This window comes from Staurois parvus, unplaced genomic scaffold, assembly GCF_062004578.1.
Source record: "Staurois parvus isolate SC_StPar_1 unplaced genomic scaffold, SC_StPar_1.0 ptg000454l, whole genome shotgun sequence".
Classification (NCBI taxonomy): domain Eukaryota; kingdom Metazoa; phylum Chordata; class Amphibia; order Anura; family Ranidae; genus Staurois; species Staurois parvus.
This window is the reverse complement of record NW_028318250.1, coordinates 4,364,454-4,384,651: the sequence shown is the minus strand read 5'-3', so window position 1 is coordinate 4,384,651 and position 20,198 is coordinate 4,364,454. Positions and strand designations below refer to the sequence as shown.

Here is a 20,198-nt window from a genome sequence, read left to right as displayed (position 1 = left end):
CCAACCATGGCATCCTTTTTCATTCAGATTGCCATGTATAGTGCGAGCTGACACAGTTGTACCCTGTGCCTGAAGCTCAGCTTGAATTTGACTAGAAGTTGACCGAGGTTCTTTAACAACCATTCAAACAATCCTTAAAGAAATAGTTATTTGTAATTGTCTTGTATATTTCTCTATTGCTCGATTCTATGCCGAGTATTTGGTATGTGAAGTGTACTTTTCTTCTTTTTCTATATATATTATCTAATTCTTTGTAATTTTTTTTTTTTTTGTCTCTGATAAAATCTGGTTAATAAAAATTACCTGATTCAGAAAAATAATCCTCCGTTGCAATCTTTAATCAAGTTTTTCTCTTTTGTCCATGTGAAATTAGCTACAGTACTGTAAACTTCTTGACAATACTGTACACAGTGGACACAGAACATTAAGATCTGTTAACTGATACAGGCGAGTTTAATTACAGGAGCATCACAAACTTGGGATGCAATTATTTCTTACAATTTTGAGAAGGTGCCAATAACTTTGTCCAGTCCATTTTGGGGGTTTTATGTGGAATGTATCAAATTTGGCTTTTTGTTTCTCTACTTTTTTGTGTCATACCAATACAAGCAAAAGAAATAAACACGAGAATGCTTAAACATTTGTAATTGCAACAATTTCTAGGCGAAGTGGTGCATTATCTGACAGAAATGCAGGGGTGCCAATAGTTTTGTCCATGACTGTACCTTTTGATGGGCTTTGCTTGTATAATTTAAATTGCACTTTTTGTTGTCTGATTGTCATATGGGTGCACTTATTTACTATTGTTGAAGGTTTGGTTATATGATTTATACTTTGTTCCAATTTTAAAGGGACAGTGCACCAATTCTTTATAAATTCATTTTTGGCCAGTATTTAGATGGTTTGAGTGCTGCTGTTCTTATCTTTAGACTCTTTGCACAAATTCTTTTTCTTAGTAAGATGTTATGGTAATCACCCAAAATTCTGAACACTCTTTCCATTTGAATCATTAGGCTGCCTCCTCGTATGGATTGGGATTTCATTAGTTCTTGTCAAAGATACCACAGAATCTGATACTACAGCAGATCCTACCATGGAGCCTTCAGTGACCCCCATGGATGCTACTACAAACACAACAATTGGTAACATTACATAGTTACAATGGTAACCTATAAGTCTGTATGACTTCACATCTTCTGAGCACTGTGTACTCCTATTTGAACAGGGGCAATTTAATATAGCACAGATAGGCCTTCTTACACACAGGATACCTGATTTTAAAAATCAAAAACAAGTTTTTTCATTTATGCTGTTTCTGTTTTCCACATACTTAAAGTGGTTCTAAAGGCTAACGTTTTTTTACTTTAATGCATTCTGTGCTTTAAAAAAAAAATTAGATAAAAAAAACTTCTGAATGCAGCTCTCTACTTTCCTTAGCCTGATCTCCATCCAACAGCACTCTCCGCTCTCTCCTTCCTCATAGGATCAGAGCCAGCAGTGGGAGCCATTGGATCCCGCTGCTATCAATCACAGCCAGTAGGGAGGGAGCAGGAGGTGTGGCCAAGCCACACTCTTGTGTGTCATGAGAAACACAGAGCTGATTCTGGAACAAGCAGGCACGAGTGTCCCCATAGCAATCAGCTTTCTATGGTGGCCACTCGGTGAGAGGGAGGAGCCAGCAGGGGACCTGAGAAGGGGAGGATTGGAGCTGCTCTGTTCAAAATCACTGCACAGAGCAGGTAAGTATAGCATGTTTGTTTCTTTGTTTTATTTATATATATATATATATATATATATATATATATTTATTTCAGGTTCTTATGTAGCACTGTCAATTTACACAGCGCTTTATATATATATATTGTACATTCACATCAGTCCCTAACCCTCAAGGGGCGTACAATCTAAGGTCCCTAACTCACATTCATACATACACATACTAGAGACAATTTAGACAGGATCCAATTAACCTACCCGCATGTCTTTGGAGTGTGGGAGGAAACCGGAGTACCCGGAGGAAACCCACGCAGGCACAGGGAGAACATGCAAACTCCAGGCAGGTGGTGCTGTGGTTGGGATTAGAACCAACGACCCTAGTACTGCCAGGCAGAAGTGCTAACCATTTAGCCACTGTGCTGCATATATACAGTGTATATATATATATATATATATATATATGCATTTATATATATCTTACATATATCAGTTTAATTTAGTCATTACAGTAAATGTTGTTTGCACAGAATGTAGAAAATCAAAGTTTTACCCACACCATCTAGAAATTCAAACACTAGAAAAAAGGAGTTGGGTAGGAGGCTGCAACAAGCAGACTCAATGTCCATATGGTTTTAATGGTACCACATACTTTCGAAAAAAAAAACCTAAACTATCAAAAAAAGCCGACCAACTAGGGACCCTACCAACTAACACTACTAAGACTTTAAACCACACCAAATTGTATGAAAAATTAGATGTTTATCGTACAAAGCTTTTAAAAGAATATCTATTAAAACTAGCATTCCAACAGCATAGGTATTATATAAAACCGCAGTAGATGTAATTAATATTTAGCAAATAGGTATAAACCCAGATGATCATAATGCAGGTGCATATGCAGGTATCTCCAACATGTTTCACAGGGGCAATGCATGCTTCTTCAGGGAGAACTACTATTGGTTTCTATGAATTATAAACAAAATACACAATCAGATAGGTACAATACCAATATCCGTTCAATACATTCATAGAGAGGCAAAAGTATCCACTTTGATGTAATCTGCTCAAAAAAATTAAAGGCACACTTTTTAATCAGATTATAACATCAAGTCAATTAAACTCCTGGGATAGTGATCTGGTCAGTTAAGTAGCAGAGAGGGTTTTTAAACAGTTTCAGCTGCTTTGGTGTTAATGAAATAAACAGGTGCACTAGATGGGCAAGAATGAGACAACCCCCAAAACATGAATGGTTTTACAGGTGGAGGCCACTGACAATTTTTTCCCTACTCCTCTTTTCTGACTGTTTTTCACTAGTTTTGCATTTGGCTAGGGTCAGTGTTACTACTGGTAGCATGAGGCGATACCTGTACCTTACAGAGGTTGCACAGGCAGTCCAACTCCTCCAGGATGGCACATCAATATGTGCCATTGCCAGAAGGTTTGCTGTGTCCCCCAGTCTCAAGAGCATGGAGGAGATTCCAGGAGACAGGCAGTTACTCTAGGAGAACTGGACAGGCCGTAGAAGGTCCTTAACCCAGCAGCAGGACCTTTGTGCAAGGAGGAACAGGATGAGCACTGCCAGAACCCTACAAAATGACCTCCAGCAGGCCACTGGTGTGAATGTCTTGGACCAAACAATCAGAAACAGACTTCATAAGGGTGGCCTGAGGGCTCAACGTCCTCTAGTGGGCCCTGTGCTCATTGCCTAGCACCATAAAGTTCGATTGGCATTTGCCATTGAACACAAGAATTGTCAGGTCTGCCACTGGCACCCTGTGCTTTTCACAGATGAGAGCAGGTTCACCCTGAGCACATGTGACGAACGTGAAAGGGTCTGGAGAAGCCATGGAGAACGTTATGTAACATCGTTCAGCATGACCGTTTTGGTGGTGGGACAGTGATGGTCTGAGAAGGCATATCCATGGAGGGATGCACAGACCTCTACAGGCTATACAATGGCACCCTGACTGCCATTAGGTATTGGGATGAAATCCTTGGACCCATTGTCAAGCCCTATGCTGGTGCAGTGGGTCCTGGGTTCCTCCTGATGCATGACAATGCCCGGCCTCATGTGGTTCGAGTATGCAGGCAGTTCCTGGAGGATGAAGGAATTGATACCATTGAATAGCCCCCATGCTCGCCTGACCTAAATCCAATAGAACACCTCTGGGATATCATGTTTCAGTCCATCCAATGCCGCCGGTTGCACCTCAGACTGTCCAAGAGCACAGTGATGCCCTGGTCCAGATCTGGGAGGAAATACCCCAAGACACCATCTGTCGTCTCATTAGGAGCATACCCCAATGTTGTCAGACATGCATACAAGCACATGGGAGACAACTATTGAGTGCCATTTTGAGTTACTGCAATGATATTCAAGCAAAATGGACTAGCCTGCTGCATCATTTTTTCACTTTGATTTTTGGGGTGTTTTTGAATTCAATCCTCTGTAGGTTGATAATTTTCATTTCCATCAAATGATGGGACATCCTTACGTTCCTAATTACCCAGTCCATATCAATATAGATATCCAGCATGATATTTTGCCCCATTGAGATCTGATGTGTTTTCAAAGTGTTCCTTTAATTTCTTTGAGCAGTGTATATGAATTAAGATAATGCCATTAAAAATATTACCTGTCATGAATGCATACCCATAAGGCTACCTGGGTCAGAGGGCCAAAGCCATATCTAGAAATTGGATTGAGTGGAGCTTTATAAATTTGCATCTAACCTCACATATACTGTAACTACCTTACAGATAAACATTGAGGTTTCTTATTCTGGTTTTTATAAATAGATCCTGTTTTGTCTGCTTGTTTGAAGCGACCTTCAAATAAGAGTAAAGTGCAGTAACCCATAGAAACAGAGGTTACAGAAGTCACAGTTGTGACTAGGCTGCTGCTTCTGGAGTTCCATTTGCTGCATCCAAATATTCAACAGCATCTACCCACACAATGTTACAGCCTATGTTTAAGGGCTTTTGTTTGTTTCAAGTGGATTTTGTAGTCCCATACAAGTCCATGGGAATGCAAAACCCATTCAAAGAAGATCAATCTAAACTATCAAGCTGATGCCATCAACACAAGCCCAATGTCACTTGACCCAAGCCCCTTTCAGTCATTTTCCCATGCAATAAATAAATCCTGAACTTTTATAGGTCATCAGAGTGTAGTTGTCTTGCTCTCTAACCGTGGTACGTTTAGAGTGAGGATGGCCTGCCTTTCAGCCTGCACCTGAGTTCTGGGAGACAGCGGGAGTGTGCGCACTTTAAGTAGATGATATCTATGTGCAGCTTCCCACGTGGTTTGCATCACATAAGTGGTCATATTAATATATGTTGCAGAGCACAGTGAACAAGTGAATCCCAGTGGGGGGACCATATTTAAATATATTCAGTACCAGTGGTACTATACGTTAGCAACTTTCCTTGTTTTGCAGGTATTGTGGAAGGGTAATAAGGGTTGGGTCCGTCACCAAGGCCCAGGTGTGTCAAGCTGAGGTGTAACTAGAACCTTCAGGGGCCCAGTGCAAGAAACCATGAAGGGCCCCCCTGACTTCCGGCTGAGGCCCTTCCTACTTTACTCACATTACAGGGCCCTTTTTTATGATCTTGCAGCAGGACCCTTGCACATATTCTGCAGTAAGTCCCCCTCCTGCAGTCTTGGGGTACCGCACAGTGACTGAATGCCAGAGCCCGGTCGCAAGTTTGACCTTTGTGCCCCTGATAGTTCACCATTGGTGTCAGTAGTTTTTTTATTTTTGTTATTTTATTAGTATTTATTTACCATTTCATCTCAGGTGAACAAGAGAGTTGGGAATTATGGCAGGAAGGCCACATTAATGATATCTAAGAAATATAAAAAGCTAGGGGCTGACTGAGCCCACCAAGCTCCTTCTATAACTAAAAATATCACCTTTGGTTAGACTAAAACTTTATTTGTATGCTCATAAAGCACCAACTTTCTTCCACTTTAGATCATTTTACACATATTCTTAAATTACATAATACCCTAATGCTTGAAACATTGTTTACAAAAATCTGCTTGATATTTTGTTTATTAACTGTATTCCTTTGTTATACAGGTCAGCCAATGGAGTATATAGAACGTTCTGTTCCTACGGACAACAGCTCAATGAATGTATCTAATGTATGTATCTAGTATATTTTGTGGTATATTTTAGATGAGGAGATTAAATTTATCATCTCCATAAACCCCTTTCACATTGGTGTTCCGTCTGTCTGTATTTGTCTATTGACGGATGAATAACAGACAGCAATTAATTTCTATGGACAAACAGATGTAAACAGAACAGCCAATGTTCAGTTCTGTTGAAACATAAAGGATCTAAACAGATGCCGACTGTTTACATCTGTTTAGTTTATGGCTGTTTTTAGGCAAAAAAACATTTCTTAGTTTATACAATTGTCATCTGTGATTGGTATCTACAACAACTGAAAAAACAAATGCAAAAATGGTTGTAGACTGATATAAACTGAACTGAACTGAATTGAAAACTGAAGTAAGCTAAACTGAAAACTGATGTAAACTGAATCAGTTTTTCTTTGAAAAAAACAACTTAACGGATGACGCCCATGTGAAAGGGGCCTAACAGCTAAACACTTCTGCATATCTCCTAGCTGGCCTTTCTTTTGCTTATTTTACATCTACTGAGGAAAGGATTAGATAGCCTGGTCATTGTCCTATTTTGAGCTATCGTAAAGGTAACCTTACTGAGAAAAATATGTAGGCTTCCATTGGTGACCTTCTTTTCATGTTGTTAACCTTAATGGGTTAGTTCACCTTTACCAAAAAACTGCTTATGCAGATAAGGGGTGTCTATAGTTAAAAACAAACTGTCCAGCTGTCAGGAATGGACTTGCCAATAGTGGTGGGACTCACCTACCTTGTGGGCTGCAGTACCAGGGCTGACCAGCGGGTGCTCTCAACAACCAGAGGTTCACTTCGGCAATTAGCCATCACCTGGGGCTGATTGGAGGTGGTGTATTTAAGGGATGGCCAGACCTGCAGTCTGTGCCTTGGTGTGTGTTTTTCCATGAGCCCCTGTATCTTGTAACCTGTATTCCTGTTTCTGCCTGACTTGTTGCCGACCCTGCCTGATCCTGACCTCTGCTGACTTCTCCTGTTCGATCCCTGGCTTGTGACCCTGACCATTCTCTGCCTGACCCCCTGTACCTACCTGTCCGTTAGTTGCTGTACCCAGCTCGTGACCTGACTACTCTCCGCCTGCTCCTCCTGTACCTATGTGCCCGATAGTTATCGACCCGGCCTGCCTGACTACGTTGTGCTCTATATGTGTATGTACCTGTGTATCTATATCAGTTTAGGTTTGGGTTTGTTTCACCTTGTTGTATGCATTTGTGTTAGCCTGGTTGCCCGGTGCCTGCCGCCCTGCCTGGTTGCCCGGTGCCTGCCGCCCTGCCTGGTTGCCCGGTGCCCGCCGCTCCGCCTGGGGGCCCGGTGCCCACCGGCCCCGCCTGGGGGCCTGGTGCCCGCCGCTCCGCCTGGGGGCCCGGTGCCCGCCGCTCCGCCTGGTGGCCCGGTGCCTGCCGCCCTGCCTGGTTGCCTGGTGCCTGCCGCCCTGCCTGGTTGCCCGGTGCCCGCCGCTCCGCCTGGGGGCCGGTGCCTGCCGCCCTGCCTGGTTGCCCGGTGCCCGCCGCTCCGCCTGGGGGCCCGGTGCCCACCGCTCCGCCTGGGGGCCCGGTGCCTGCCGCTCCGCCTGGTTGCCCGGTGCCTGCCGCCCTGCCTGGTTGCCCGGTGCCCGCTGCTCCGCCTGGTGGCCCGGTGCCCGCTGCTCCGCCCGGTGGCCCGGTGCCTGCTGCTCCGCCTGGTGGCCCGGTGCCCGCTGCTCCGCCTGGTGATCCGGCGTCCAGCCTGATGTGCCTCTGTCCAGTGCCCAGCCCGAAGTGCCTCCGTCCGGTGTCCAGCCCGAGGTGCCTCCATCCGGTGTCCAGCCCGAAGTGCCTCCGTCCGGTGTCCAGCCCGAAGTGCCTCCGTCCGGTGCCCAGCTCGAAGTGTCTCCGTCCGGTGCCCAGCTTGATGTGCCAATCTTTAATATCCCACCAGTCACCGGACCCGGGTGGTGGAACATTTTGCCCAGCTAGGACTGTTTGGAGCGTCCTGAGGCCGCTCCTTGAGGGGGGGTACTGTCAGGAATGGACTTGCCAATAGTGGTGGGACTCACCTGCCTTGTGGGCTGCAGTACCAGGGCTGGCCAGCGGGTGCTCTCAATAACCAGAGGTTCACTTCGGCAATTAGCCATCACCTGGGGCTGATTGCAGGTGGTGTATTTAAGGGATGGCCAGACTTGCAGTCTGTGCCTTGGTGTGTGTTTTTCCATGGGCCCCTGTATCTTGTAACCTGCATTCCTGTTCCTGTTTCTGCCTGACTTGTTGCCGACCCTGCCTGATCCTGACCTCTGCTGACTTCTCCTGTTTGATCCCTGGCTTGTGACCCTGACCATTCTCTGCCTGACCCCCTGTACCTACCTGTCCGTTAGTTGCTATACCCGGCTCGTGACCTGACTACTCTCCGCCTGCTCCTCCTGTACCTACCTGCCCGATAGTTATCGACCCGGCCTGCCTGACTACGTTGTGCTCTATATGTGTATGTACCTGTGTATCTATATCAGTTTAGGTTTGGGTTTGTTTCACCTTGTTGTATGCATTTGTGTTAGCTTGGGGTTTGGTGCACTGCGTTTATGTTTGTATTGTTAGTCTTAATAAATTGTCTTATTTATACCATATCTGAAGCCTGCGTTCCCTGTGTCAGTCCACACACTTCTGATCACACCTGCATCCCTGTCACCAGCTTTGGCCAAAATTTAGTAATCCCCTTGCTGTAGGTGTAGGCCATTTGCGTACCTCATGAAGCCTGACTAGAAACTCCAAGGACATAGTTAACCAATTCAATACTGGGCAATTTTACCCCTTCCTGCCCAGGCCAGTTTTCAGGTTTCAGTGCTCTCACACTTTGAATAACAATTGCACGGTCATACAACATTGTACCCAAACTAAAATTTTATAATTTTCTTCACACAACTAGAGCTTTCTTTTGGTGGTATTTAATCACCACTGAGGTTTTTATTTTTTGCTAAATTAACAAAAAAAGGCCAAAAATTTGGAAAAAAAAAAAGTTTATTTGTTTCTGTTTGCAAATAAATAATTGTTCTTCATAAATTTAGGCCGAGATGTATTCTGCTACATGTCTTTGGTGAAAATAACCCAAATTAGGATGTATTTTTTAGTTTGTAGGAAAGTTATAGAGTTCACAAACTATGGTATAGATCTGAATATTGATCAATCCTGAAGTACTGACAGCCAATCTAATTTCTTGAGGTCCAAGAATGTCAGAACAGTACAGATATCCCCCAAATGACCCCTTTTTGCAAAGCAGAGAGTCTGACGTACTTCATAAGAGGCATGGCGAGTTTTTTGAAGTTGTATTTTTTTTGTCATAATCTTTCGGAAAATGAAAAAATTAAAAAAATTACTTTCACTATTTTTTTTTTTACATATTGTCACCAGTGCAGTACAGCACCATCATATAACTGGCATGGCGGTGATCGAGATACTGACTGGTGACAGTATGAAAAAAAAATATATATATATATATATTTTTTTTTTTTTATTACATTTTTTTTCTTTTTTTTAAGATTTGTTTTTCATATTTCACTATGACCAAAGTAGTACAATGTTACCTTAGTAACATTGTACTACTTTGGGGAAGTGATCAGTATTTTTTTTTTTTTTACACAATTTGCTTATAGCAAAGAATTACTTTGCTATAAGCAAGCATTTACCTGAATGACATTGATTCATTCAGGGTTTTTTTTTTTTTTTTTTTTTTTTAGTGCTTAGCTGTGATTTGGCCACAGCTAATCACATGACATGTGCATGTGATTAGCTGTGACCATTCACAGCTAGACACTAGTATACAATGGATGGCATGAATGAAGCCATCCATTGTATACAACTGTCATGTGACTTGCTGTGATTGGTCACAGCAGGTCACATGGTAGCGGCAAAAGGGCCGATACTCAGATCTGTCATCAGCCGTGTCCGAGGTACATGGCCGGTGACAGATCGCGCTGCTGCACCGCTCTGTAGGAGCGCAATCTGCGCATGTGCGGGAGGATGCCATATGGCGTCCACCCGGAACGCTGATGACATTTGCCGCCCGCCATTCGGCCATAGGGCGGGCGGCAAATGGTTAAGAACATTGCTAAGAGAGGCCTAGCTGCTACAGTTCACCTGCTGAAAGTCAACAGTAAGAGCTGGGCCTTCCTTAGCAACATCCTTAACAACATCCTGGATGTTTCCAGTCAGGCTTTGTAAGGTACAGAAAAGGATATTATTTAATTATGGATTGTTTTTATCTACAGACCTCCCTTATCTGCATAGGTAGTTTATAGTAAAAGTAAACTAACCCATTTTTAGGGTGAAACATGTAAAATATTCCTGCTACTGCAGTTCTGCCCCGCTCCCTGTGACAGCGGGTCGGGTATCTTCTCCCCACACCCACTGTCACAATTTTAATCGAGCAAGGCCATGCGTGGCTCCGCCCACATGGCTGCATCATTCATTTACAGAATTCTGTGAATGAATAGACTGCAAGTGCTGACAGCCTTTGTGGCTGACTACTTGTAGTTCTCAATAAACTACAAGGGAGCAGGTGAGCATCCTAGTAGTTCATTAATTCTTCTTGGACTGAAGTAACTGCCTGCCCATATTGGGGGTATGGACAGACAGCTACACTGACTGACTGTCTGCAGGAGCCTGACATTGCATTTTTTTCTTAGGAACCTGTAAACATTGCACCCGCGATCAGCAGATCATGGGTGCAATGCTTACAGGCTCTTAAGAAAAAAAGTTGTAAATGCATATTTTTCTACCTGCAAAAAATGTGCATGTATTATTTTTTTTAACCCCTTGATGCCAAGTGCATGCAAATATGCGGCCTCTCAGCGTCTGGGCCTTGACACCGAGAGGCCGCATATTTGCATGCAATTAGAAAATACATATGTGCTGAGAGCGCGTGCCCTGCGCTCTCCCAGCACACATGTCCGTGTCTCACAGAAAGGTCCCAATCTCCCTTTTTGATCGGGACCTTTTCCGATCATGTGACCGCCATGACGGTGAATCACGGCAGTCACATGACCCTAAAACCCTGCCCCGCCTCCCAGCTTCTGAAACTCTTAAAGAGCCTGGAGACGCCGGCGTGAAAAGGTTAAAAGGTGAACTTATGGTTTAAATAAGCATTTGCAAGTAAAGTCGGTGAAATTTAAACTCCTAACATGCATACTTTCTAGGCCAGTATTGAAATATTAGATCAGCATGACAGCCAAATTACAAGCATGGGTGATTAATGGTGGGTTCCATATTTTCTCAGTATATGTTTGCTTTGCATCATTCTGAAATTTTGATTTAAAGCCCGAGTCTGTCTTTGGCATAAAAGTAAAAATGTATGTCCTCAGCCTCTTGTAAACACAGAAAAGCATCTTTGTCCACAATTTTCACCTCTTCTCCATTGCTGTCTCATGAAGATTCATCTGTTGACTGATTCAGCATCACTCCTGTTTTTGGTTGAATGATGCCTCGCAATCTACTTACTGTAAACCCAAACAAACATACAAGAAGAGCAAAAACTAAGTGCAGTAGAGTTAAAAGCTTTAATGCTAAAATCAAATGCAAACTGATCACTCACAAAATTAAAGCGGAAAAGCTATTTCATTCATTTTCAATATTCAAAGCAAACTCGTCTACCCATCCAGCCGTCTCTCCAGGCTTTATTTGGCTAAGAAATCACTCCCTAGCACTTCTGGCCATGGTTATGTTGAGTAGGGACATTCATGTAACATTTCCTTTCTTGGAATCTATCTGCCCTTAGCTCAGGCATGAAGGCAGTAGGCTGTACTTAGCTGAGAAAACCCCTCCTGCCATCCTGAAGACTCCTGGGATGTATGACATCATTTATCTAGGCTTGTAAACTAGGGAGTAACTGAAAACATGTAAAAAAAAAAGTCTAAAACAAGTAAATATGATATACAAGTACTTTCCTATTTACTAATACTAAAGCATAAGGATTAAAAATAGTCAATTCTGATTGAGAGAGTGAAGTTTTCTTTTAAAATAGAAAAGGCGTGTTCTGAACACCCACCAGCATGGCTGGCTCTCTGTGTTCACACTTCTAGTCCTGGACAGCAGTGCTGTCAGGTGGAGGATTACCCGCAGTTGAAGAACACACTGAAATTGATTTACTAAAGGCAAATAAACTGCGCTCTTGCACTCTGCAAAGGCAGTTGCTCTAGAGCAAGATTGTCAATCTGGCGGCCCTCCAGCTTTTGGGAAACTACAAATCCCATCATGCCTCTGCCTTTGGGAGTCATGCTTGTAACTGTCAATCTTGCAATACCTCATGGGATTTGTAGATTGGAAACAGTTGGAGGGCCGCCAGTTTGATAGCCGTGCTCTAGAGCTTAATAAATGAGCAGAAGCTATGCTGACCTTCATCATCCAATCACATGCAAGCAAAAATGCTGTTTTTTTTTCCCTGCATGCGATTGGGTATTCTTTGCAAAGTGAAGCCTTACTTCATTTATTAAGCTCTGGAGCAACTTTATTAAATTAATTCTACTGTCCTTGAGTGGCCAAATTGCTTTTGATTTGAACCTTAACCACTTGGCAGCTGCACTATAGCCGAATACCACCCGGCGATTTCCGTGAGTGCTGTGTCCTACGGACACAACTGATCATGTGATCAGCTGTGTCCAATGACACATCAGATCGCCAGCTAAATACAGTTGCCGGTTATCAGCTGCACTTTTCTCATGCTGTCACAGCATGAGGAAAGTACTGCCAATAGCTGGCAATTGTCAGAGAACAGATCGGCACTGATGATCAGTGCCGCCCAGCAGTGCCACCAACCTGTACCCAGCAGTACCACCTGTAGCAAACTAGCTCATCAGAGTTGGACGCGGAGTTCCCCCTTTTTCTTTTATTTGTATTGGAAGTATTCCTCTCATTCCCAACCCCCTCCCTTCCTGAGAGGCAAACGTTATCTCCTGACAGATGGTGTGGGTCAACCAGGTTAAGACATCCTGAGTCCAGGTGCCAGGCAGTCTGCTGAAGTGTAACCTTCGTCACCCAAAACTGTGTAGGCCCACACATCATGAAACTGACCAGCAATTAATTGAACATTCCTCAGGTCAACTGTATGTTTCATATCATGGAGTATGAAGCTGTTAGTTTTAATTTGAGTTCCATTGACTCCTCCCAAAACAGCGTAGTCAGAGCAACCCCCCTTTCAGAGGGATTTTTTTAAAAAGGACAGGCTGGCAAGCCTGTTAGAGCTTAACACACATTTCCTGAGTGTAACATTGTAACAGAGGAGATCAAAGACCCTTCCTGCTCTGCACTTGGATCTGCTTACAAACCAAGGCATATTGGCAAGTAACTTAACTCTTTAATTTCCTTCCTATTATCTCTTTGCTGTATCTTTATATGCATATATATATTTTCGTGATATCTCTTTGTAAATATTTTATTGCACCTGTTTGACTCTTTTAGTAATAAATCTTTCTTTCTGAAAGTGTTAAACTGTTTTTAAGCGCTTACTTGCAATTCGCGAATTCCTGCCTTTTGAAGAGACGCTACTGTGTTTGTTTAATCCTCTGCCCAATCGGCCTGCGGTGACTGTATTGGACAGGCGACTTTTCAATCATTATAGTGTATATTTGATACGGGAGTTTCCCAGTCTCCAACAAAAGTGATGGTGGCAGTAGAGGGTTAGTTGCGTAATTACCTGACCCAGTAACAAGCGCATTCGGGCTGCAGGCACCGATTGTAGCCCATTAGCTGGACAAACGCTGTGCAGGGTGCAGCTGGGTGGGGCCTTGTTACGCGCGTCACACCGCGGTTTTTAGATCGGTTTTGCTTACTTTCCACAAGCTCTTTATATGAGTTTCTATTGTCAACAGTATTTTGAGTGTGCTTAAAAAATGCTGGTTTTATTTTCAATACTGCAAACCCAGGGCATCGAAGGCCTGCCCCTGCCTTGGGCACACAGGAGAGTATTGCAGAGAAAGGCCCCATGTCATTATGTAGCCCTAAATATAAAAAGTACAACTATTATTCTGTGTTGTGGTTATTATGAAATGTTAACCGTCCTGTTTCTTTTTCTTTTGTCTGTTTGTCACCTAAAATCATTTATATTTGGTATTTCAGGGTTTCCCAACTATTCTACCACAGGTGAGTACACACCTCATTTCCATTCTACATGTAAATTTCTGTTGCTCAGTGTTGTTCTAGAATTTATATAAAGCTATATTTATATACAAAATTAAAAATAAAAAAAAAATACATTTTTCCACTCCTAACCAGATAGGAACATTTATTAACAGAAGCGTAAAGCCTGCAGTATTTTTGTTAGAATGTATTATTTTCTGTTATTTATTGCCACACTTTTTTTAATTCACTGAAGACATTACCACATTACTGCTTGCACACTACTTGATCAATTTTTAGTATGTGCAGTGTATTAATAAAGCTGTGCTTTTAGGGCTCATTTGGCAAAGACCGTGCTGGGACCGATTTTCAGAGGCATTTTACAGGTGTTAAGGAGTCAAAATGTTGCCTCCCTATGGCTGTTTTACCCCCTAAATGCCCCAGTACTGCTATGCAACTGCATGCACTGCAGACAGTGGTAAGGCGGTTGCAGCACTGCCCTGTTCACCTGAATAGGTTATGTTTGGCGTACAATAGTACCCACCAAACATAAGGGGGGTTTAATTTTACACTTTAGTTGGGTGGCTGAGGGGCAGTAAAACCATGGTTCAGCTGCCTGTTTTTACCGCACCCAGGGCATCGAAGGCCTGCCCCTGCCTTGGGCACACAGGAGGGTGTTGCAGAGAAAGGCCCCATATCACTATGTAGCCCTAAATATAAAGAGCACAATTATTATTCTGTGTTTTTGTGGTTATTATGAAATGTTAACCATCCTCCTGTTTCTTTTCTTTTGTCTGTTTGTCACCTAAAATCATTAATATCTGGTATTTCAGGGTTTCCCAACTATTCTACCACAGGTGAGTACACACCTCATTTCCATTCTGCACATAAGTACCTGTTGCTCAGTGTTCTAGAATTTATATAAAGCTTTAGTCTCTATTTAAATGCTCCAAGGAGCAGGGCCCTCCTAACCCTCTTGTATTGAACTGTATTGTTGCTGTATTGTCTCCTGTCATATTGTAAAGCGCTGAGCAAACTGTTGGCGCTACATAAATCCTGTATAATAATAATAACAATAATCTATTGCTACAAAATAAAAAAAACATTTTGCCACTCCTAACCAGATAGGAGAATTTATTAACAGAAGCGTAAAGCCTGCAGTATTTTTGTTAGAATGTATTATTTTCTGTTATTTATTATCACACTTTTTTTAATTCACTGAAGGCATTACCACATTACTGCTTGCACACTACTTTATCAATTTTTAGTACGTGCAGTGTATTAATACATTTTTAAAAATTATAAATCCCACTACACATACTCTACTCTATGTAAGCCGTGCTTTTAGGGCTCATTTGGCAAAGACCGTGCTGGAACTGATTTTCAGAGGCATTTTACAGGTGTTAAGGAGTCAATATGTTGCCTCCCTATGTTTTACCCCCTAAATGCCCCAGTACTGCTATGCAACTGCAGACAGTGGCAAGGTGGTTGCAGCACAGCCCTGTTCACTTGAATAGGTTACGTTTGGCATACAATAGTACCCATCAAACTTAAGGGGGGTTTAATTTTACACTTTAGTTGGGCGGTTGAGGGGCAATAAAACCATGGCTCAGCTGCCTGTTTTTACCGCACCCTGTGTGAAACAGACATAAACAAATCCTTATTCTCTAAAAAATAATCTGTACACATCCACTATTTAATGGCCCTGTAACCTCTTTCTTAATGAAATTGTTTCTTACTGTGGTTTTCTGCCTACTTTAGTTAAGAATATATATTTGAATAGATTTTTTTGCCACCTGCCCACGACTGCCTCCTGGCCATTTAAGAGATTCTAAATGCTGATAGGTGGAGCCGGGCATTCTGATCATGTGACCACTGTGATTGGCTGTCAAAGTGGGCACATGATCAGAAAGCTCCTGAACTATTCCGGTACCTGCTGGTAACTGTGCTGGGAGAGCAAAGAGCGCACGCTCTCAGCACAAAAAACTGTTTATATAGGGCTGCATATATGCAGCCTCCCTACGTTAAGGCCCACCCACCAAGAGGGTACCTCCAGCAGACGGTGGTTAATGGGAGTGCTACTGAAGCCTGCTAGCTGATTGTTTAAAGCAGCGGTTCTCAACCTGTGGGTCGCAACCCCTTTGGGGGTCGAACGACCCTTTCACAGGGGTCGCCTAAGACCATCGGAAAACACATATTTCCGATGGTCTTAGGAACCGAGACACCGCTCCTCTATCCGTCTCCAGGCGGTTCCGCCCACATGCAGATACCCCCATATATGAGTACCCGGAGTGATGACATCATCGCGCCAACCCCACCACATACACCCCGTACAAATACAGGTGTATGTGACAGGGTTGGCGCCATAATGTACTTATGTGGACCAGTCACACATGTGTAAAGAGCAGCTACTGTGTAGAAAGCAGCTACTGTGTAGAAAGCAGCTAGTGTGTTAAAAGCAGCTACTGTGTAGAAAGCAGCTACTGTGTAGAAAGCAGCTACTCTGTTAAAAGCAGCTACTGTGTAGAAAGCAGCTACTGTGTAGAAAGCAGCTACTGTGTTAAAAGCAGCAACTGTGTTGAAAGCAGCAGTATTGGAGGTAAAACGACACTTCATGAATTATAATTACTGGGTAAATGTAAAATCATGTACTGTAAAATCATCAACTACTGCAAAAAATGAAGTTTACTGTTGTTATATTAAGACTGTTACCCATGCTACACCATGATTCAAGACAAAATTTCATTTATTTGTAATTAGAAAGAAATATTTCACAATATATAATTACATATTGTTTTTGTGATTAATCACTATGCTTTAATTATTTTCAATTTGTAACAATGAAAATACATCCTGCATATCAGATATTTACATTACGATTCATAATAGTAGTAAAATTACAGTTATGAAGTAGCAATGAAAATAATGTTATGGTTGGGGGTCACCACAACATGAGGAACGGTATTAAAGTGTCGTGGCATTATGAAGGTTGAGAACCACTGGTTTAAAGCGACAGTCAACACTGTGTTTTACATTTCCAAACAGGAGCATAAGGGTGTTTCAAGAAGCTGCTTTAAGTTTATTGATTGCTTCACAAAAGCTTGTTGTTCACACTGGTCTTATACAAGCTGAAGCCTGTGTGAACTAGCTCTTATACTATATCTGTCTGCTTCTGGGCTTGTTCACACTTGCAGCTGGGAAAAGGGGGTGGTAAAAATAGGCTGTTGAGCCATGGCTTTACTGTCCCTGACCACCCCTCTAAGCTAAAACTATGGTCAGACAAACTTGTACACATGCCATGGCCACTATGCTTTGCTTTATGGCCAGGGGAAAAGTAGTACCCCATGCTGCCACTGAACGTAACCCATTCAAGTGAATGAGTCTTGTTTGCAACTGCAAGCCAAACTCTAAGCTTGTGGTGGCAGCATGGTATTCCCATTTATAATCTCTGTTCACCTACAAAAAAAAAACAGGCATTCTGGAGGCAGTAGTATCACCTCCTGAATGCTTGGTAGCTGCTCCTGTACCCATGCTATCACCCATGTGAATGAGTCCTTCTATTGGAACCTCAATCTAAGCTGTTTGTTAGGAATTATTTACATGTACACATTTCAACTTTAGCTACTGAGCTGTAAAGAACAGGCATTTTTTTTAGCAGGAGATAATCAGAAACTGAAACACATGAGATCAACCCAAAGGATAAGGATGGCAGTATCATACCAGAAAATAAGACTTTACAGAACAGAGCTGAATGAAACTGTTATACTATTTGTATCTTAATCACACAGTACAGTACACAGAACTTGTGTTCATGGACCATGTGTTATATTGTGGCTATCTTCAGGTTATTTGAGACTGGCAAAAAAAATTAATATAACTCCACTGCACTCTGTGAGATTCTATTTTTTTTTCTGCTAGTGTCCTTAAGTGATGGACTAGCTCTCATTTGGAGAAATATTTTTCTTTTTTAAACCATGCAATTTTTTCCCCTGACTGGCTATTCAACAGTTTCTGGCTTGATTACCCTCGGTGTTAGGCACTGGATCCTGTGATAGGTACTCACTGTGGCACGTAGTCCAACGTGTGTAGTTAGCCACAAGTCAAGGGCCCTGGTCCATTTTTATGGTTTCCAGATTTTGAAGACCCCTAACAGGGCTATGCCCACCTTGAGCAAAGCCAGTATGCATTGTGGATTATGTAAAGTACGTTTTTCTTTTATGTTAATACAATGATTGCCTCCCTCTTCTTCAGGGCAGACATACAAACACATAGGCTTGATCTGTATTTTTTACACTCTCACAAAACAATTATAATTCTACACCAAGAATTGCGTTATTCTGGACATTGGGCTGTCAAAAGGTGTCTCTGTTACTCCTCCATCCAGAGTGTAGGCACTCCGATACAGGAGGTGTGTTACTGGCTGGATCACCAAGTGAAGACAAAGGAAAAAAATGACTGCAGCTACTGCATCTAATCATTGGAAAGTTGCAATATATTAAATTTATGGTTTTGGGTTTAATACTGCTTTAATTTCAGCCTTGCACCAATTTCAGGCACACGTAGTGGTTATATAAGTTGTTTCAGCATAATGGTTTCAAGGTTTCTATTCAAACCTATTCACTGTCCCAAAACCAAATGGGGGTGTCCGCCCCATTCTGGACTAAACATATTTTTTTTGTTTACCAAAATCCCATATGAAGTATGCAAGATCTGTCATTGTAGTTCTCAGTGAAAGGGAATAAGTAGACATACAAGATGCCTATCCACACAATCCCCATCTTCCCTATACCTCAATGCTTTCTGAGTTTTGCTGTAGGAGACAAATGCTTTCAAATTGTAACACTGCCATCTCATTTGAGGTATCCTCTGCACAAAAGTGTTTACAAAAGTGCTTGCCCCAATTCTGGCTCTTCAGGGGACCTAGGGCTTTTGGCTAGATAATCAAGTTTACAAAGTCTGCTTTCCCACCACCATCTGGAGTACCTGGGTCTAATCTTGGACACAGCCCAAGCCAGAATCCCTTGGTGGAAAGTTGCTTCCCTAACAACACCTTTCAGTTCACTTCTGCATGAGGGTTCTTGGCTTGATATTAGCCTCCTTCGAGGCAATTCCCTATGTCCAGTTTTACTCTCTACCCCTTCAATCCAACCTACTAATTACATGGGACAAGTTAATCCAATTCTTGTAGCTCCTAGTTCTGTTTGTCCAGCCCAGTAGTTCTTAAAGTCCTTCCTTCACATGCCCTGGAAATTGGTGACATTGAATGCCAGCCTTACAGGTTGGAGCAGAGTTTACAACTCCCTGACTGCCAAGGTGACATAATCCCTACAGAGGTGATTGAAACCTCACATCTTTATTCTGGAACTGAGAGCCATCAGATTATCTCTAGAACACTGAACCTACCTTCTGCAAGGTCACCCAGTCAGGGTGCAGTCACACAATGCCACTGTAGTGGCCTACATAAACTATCAGGGAAGCACCAGACATCAAACTGCCCTTAAAGAAACAAGTCAAATAAATTCCTGGGCAGAAACCTACATTCCAGGTCTCTCAGCCATCCACATGTCTGGAGTGGACAATTGGCTGGTGGATTTCCTAAGCCATCAATGCCTAGACACCTGGGAGTGTTTTCTTCATCCCAGGATCTTTGAAAATCTGTGTCAAAGGTGGGGAAACCATATGTAGACATCTTGGCTTCCAGGTATAACAACAAGCTGAGGAAATGCATGGCCAATACCAGGGATCATCTAGCCTTCACAGTAGATGGTCTTGTGATTGCTTGTACTCCAAGGTTTATGTCTTCAGTCCGATGAAAATCTTTTCTTGACTGCCATGCACGAGAGAGAAGGAAAGGGTTCTGGTGATTTTCAGTGTCTTGGCCTTATCCATACAAATCTGATTTACTTGCCAAGGATCACTATTTCATCCTTCTGCTCATTCATAGGCTTTTACAGCATGTTCCCACTTTACTCAAAGCAAGAAAATCCAACTTCCGCAAAATTTTCCATTGCACATAGAAGGCTTACATTTTCTGGTGAGTGGATAGGAAGCTGAATCCCAGAACACTCTGTCAATATTTTAGTCTTTCTTCAATCTAGTCTTGATCAACTTCAAGTTTCTGTCCTGTTCATTTTGTTCCAGAAACCTCTTGTATCGAACCCCTTATTTAGGACTTTTTTTCAAGGAGTTGCTCATATAAATTTACCAGTTTGACCTCCTGTGTCACCTTGGGATCT

General features: G+C 42.5%; 1 protein-coding gene across 1 annotated transcript in view; it reads left to right on the top strand.

The window, feature by feature from the left end:
• Positions 1-20,198, top strand: part of LOC149452945 (uncharacterized) — a 92,716-nt gene that overhangs the window by 46,989 nt on the left and 25,529 nt on the right. Inside the window, exons 3-6 of the mRNA XM_089688792.1 lie at positions 1,014-1,142; positions 5,802-5,866; positions 13,963-13,986; positions 14,796-14,819. Coding sequence (XP_089544918.1) covers positions 1,014-1,142; positions 5,802-5,866; positions 13,963-13,986; positions 14,796-14,819 — 242 coding nt within the window. The remainder of the gene's footprint in view (positions 1-1,013; positions 1,143-5,801; positions 5,867-13,962; positions 13,987-14,795; positions 14,820-20,198) is intronic.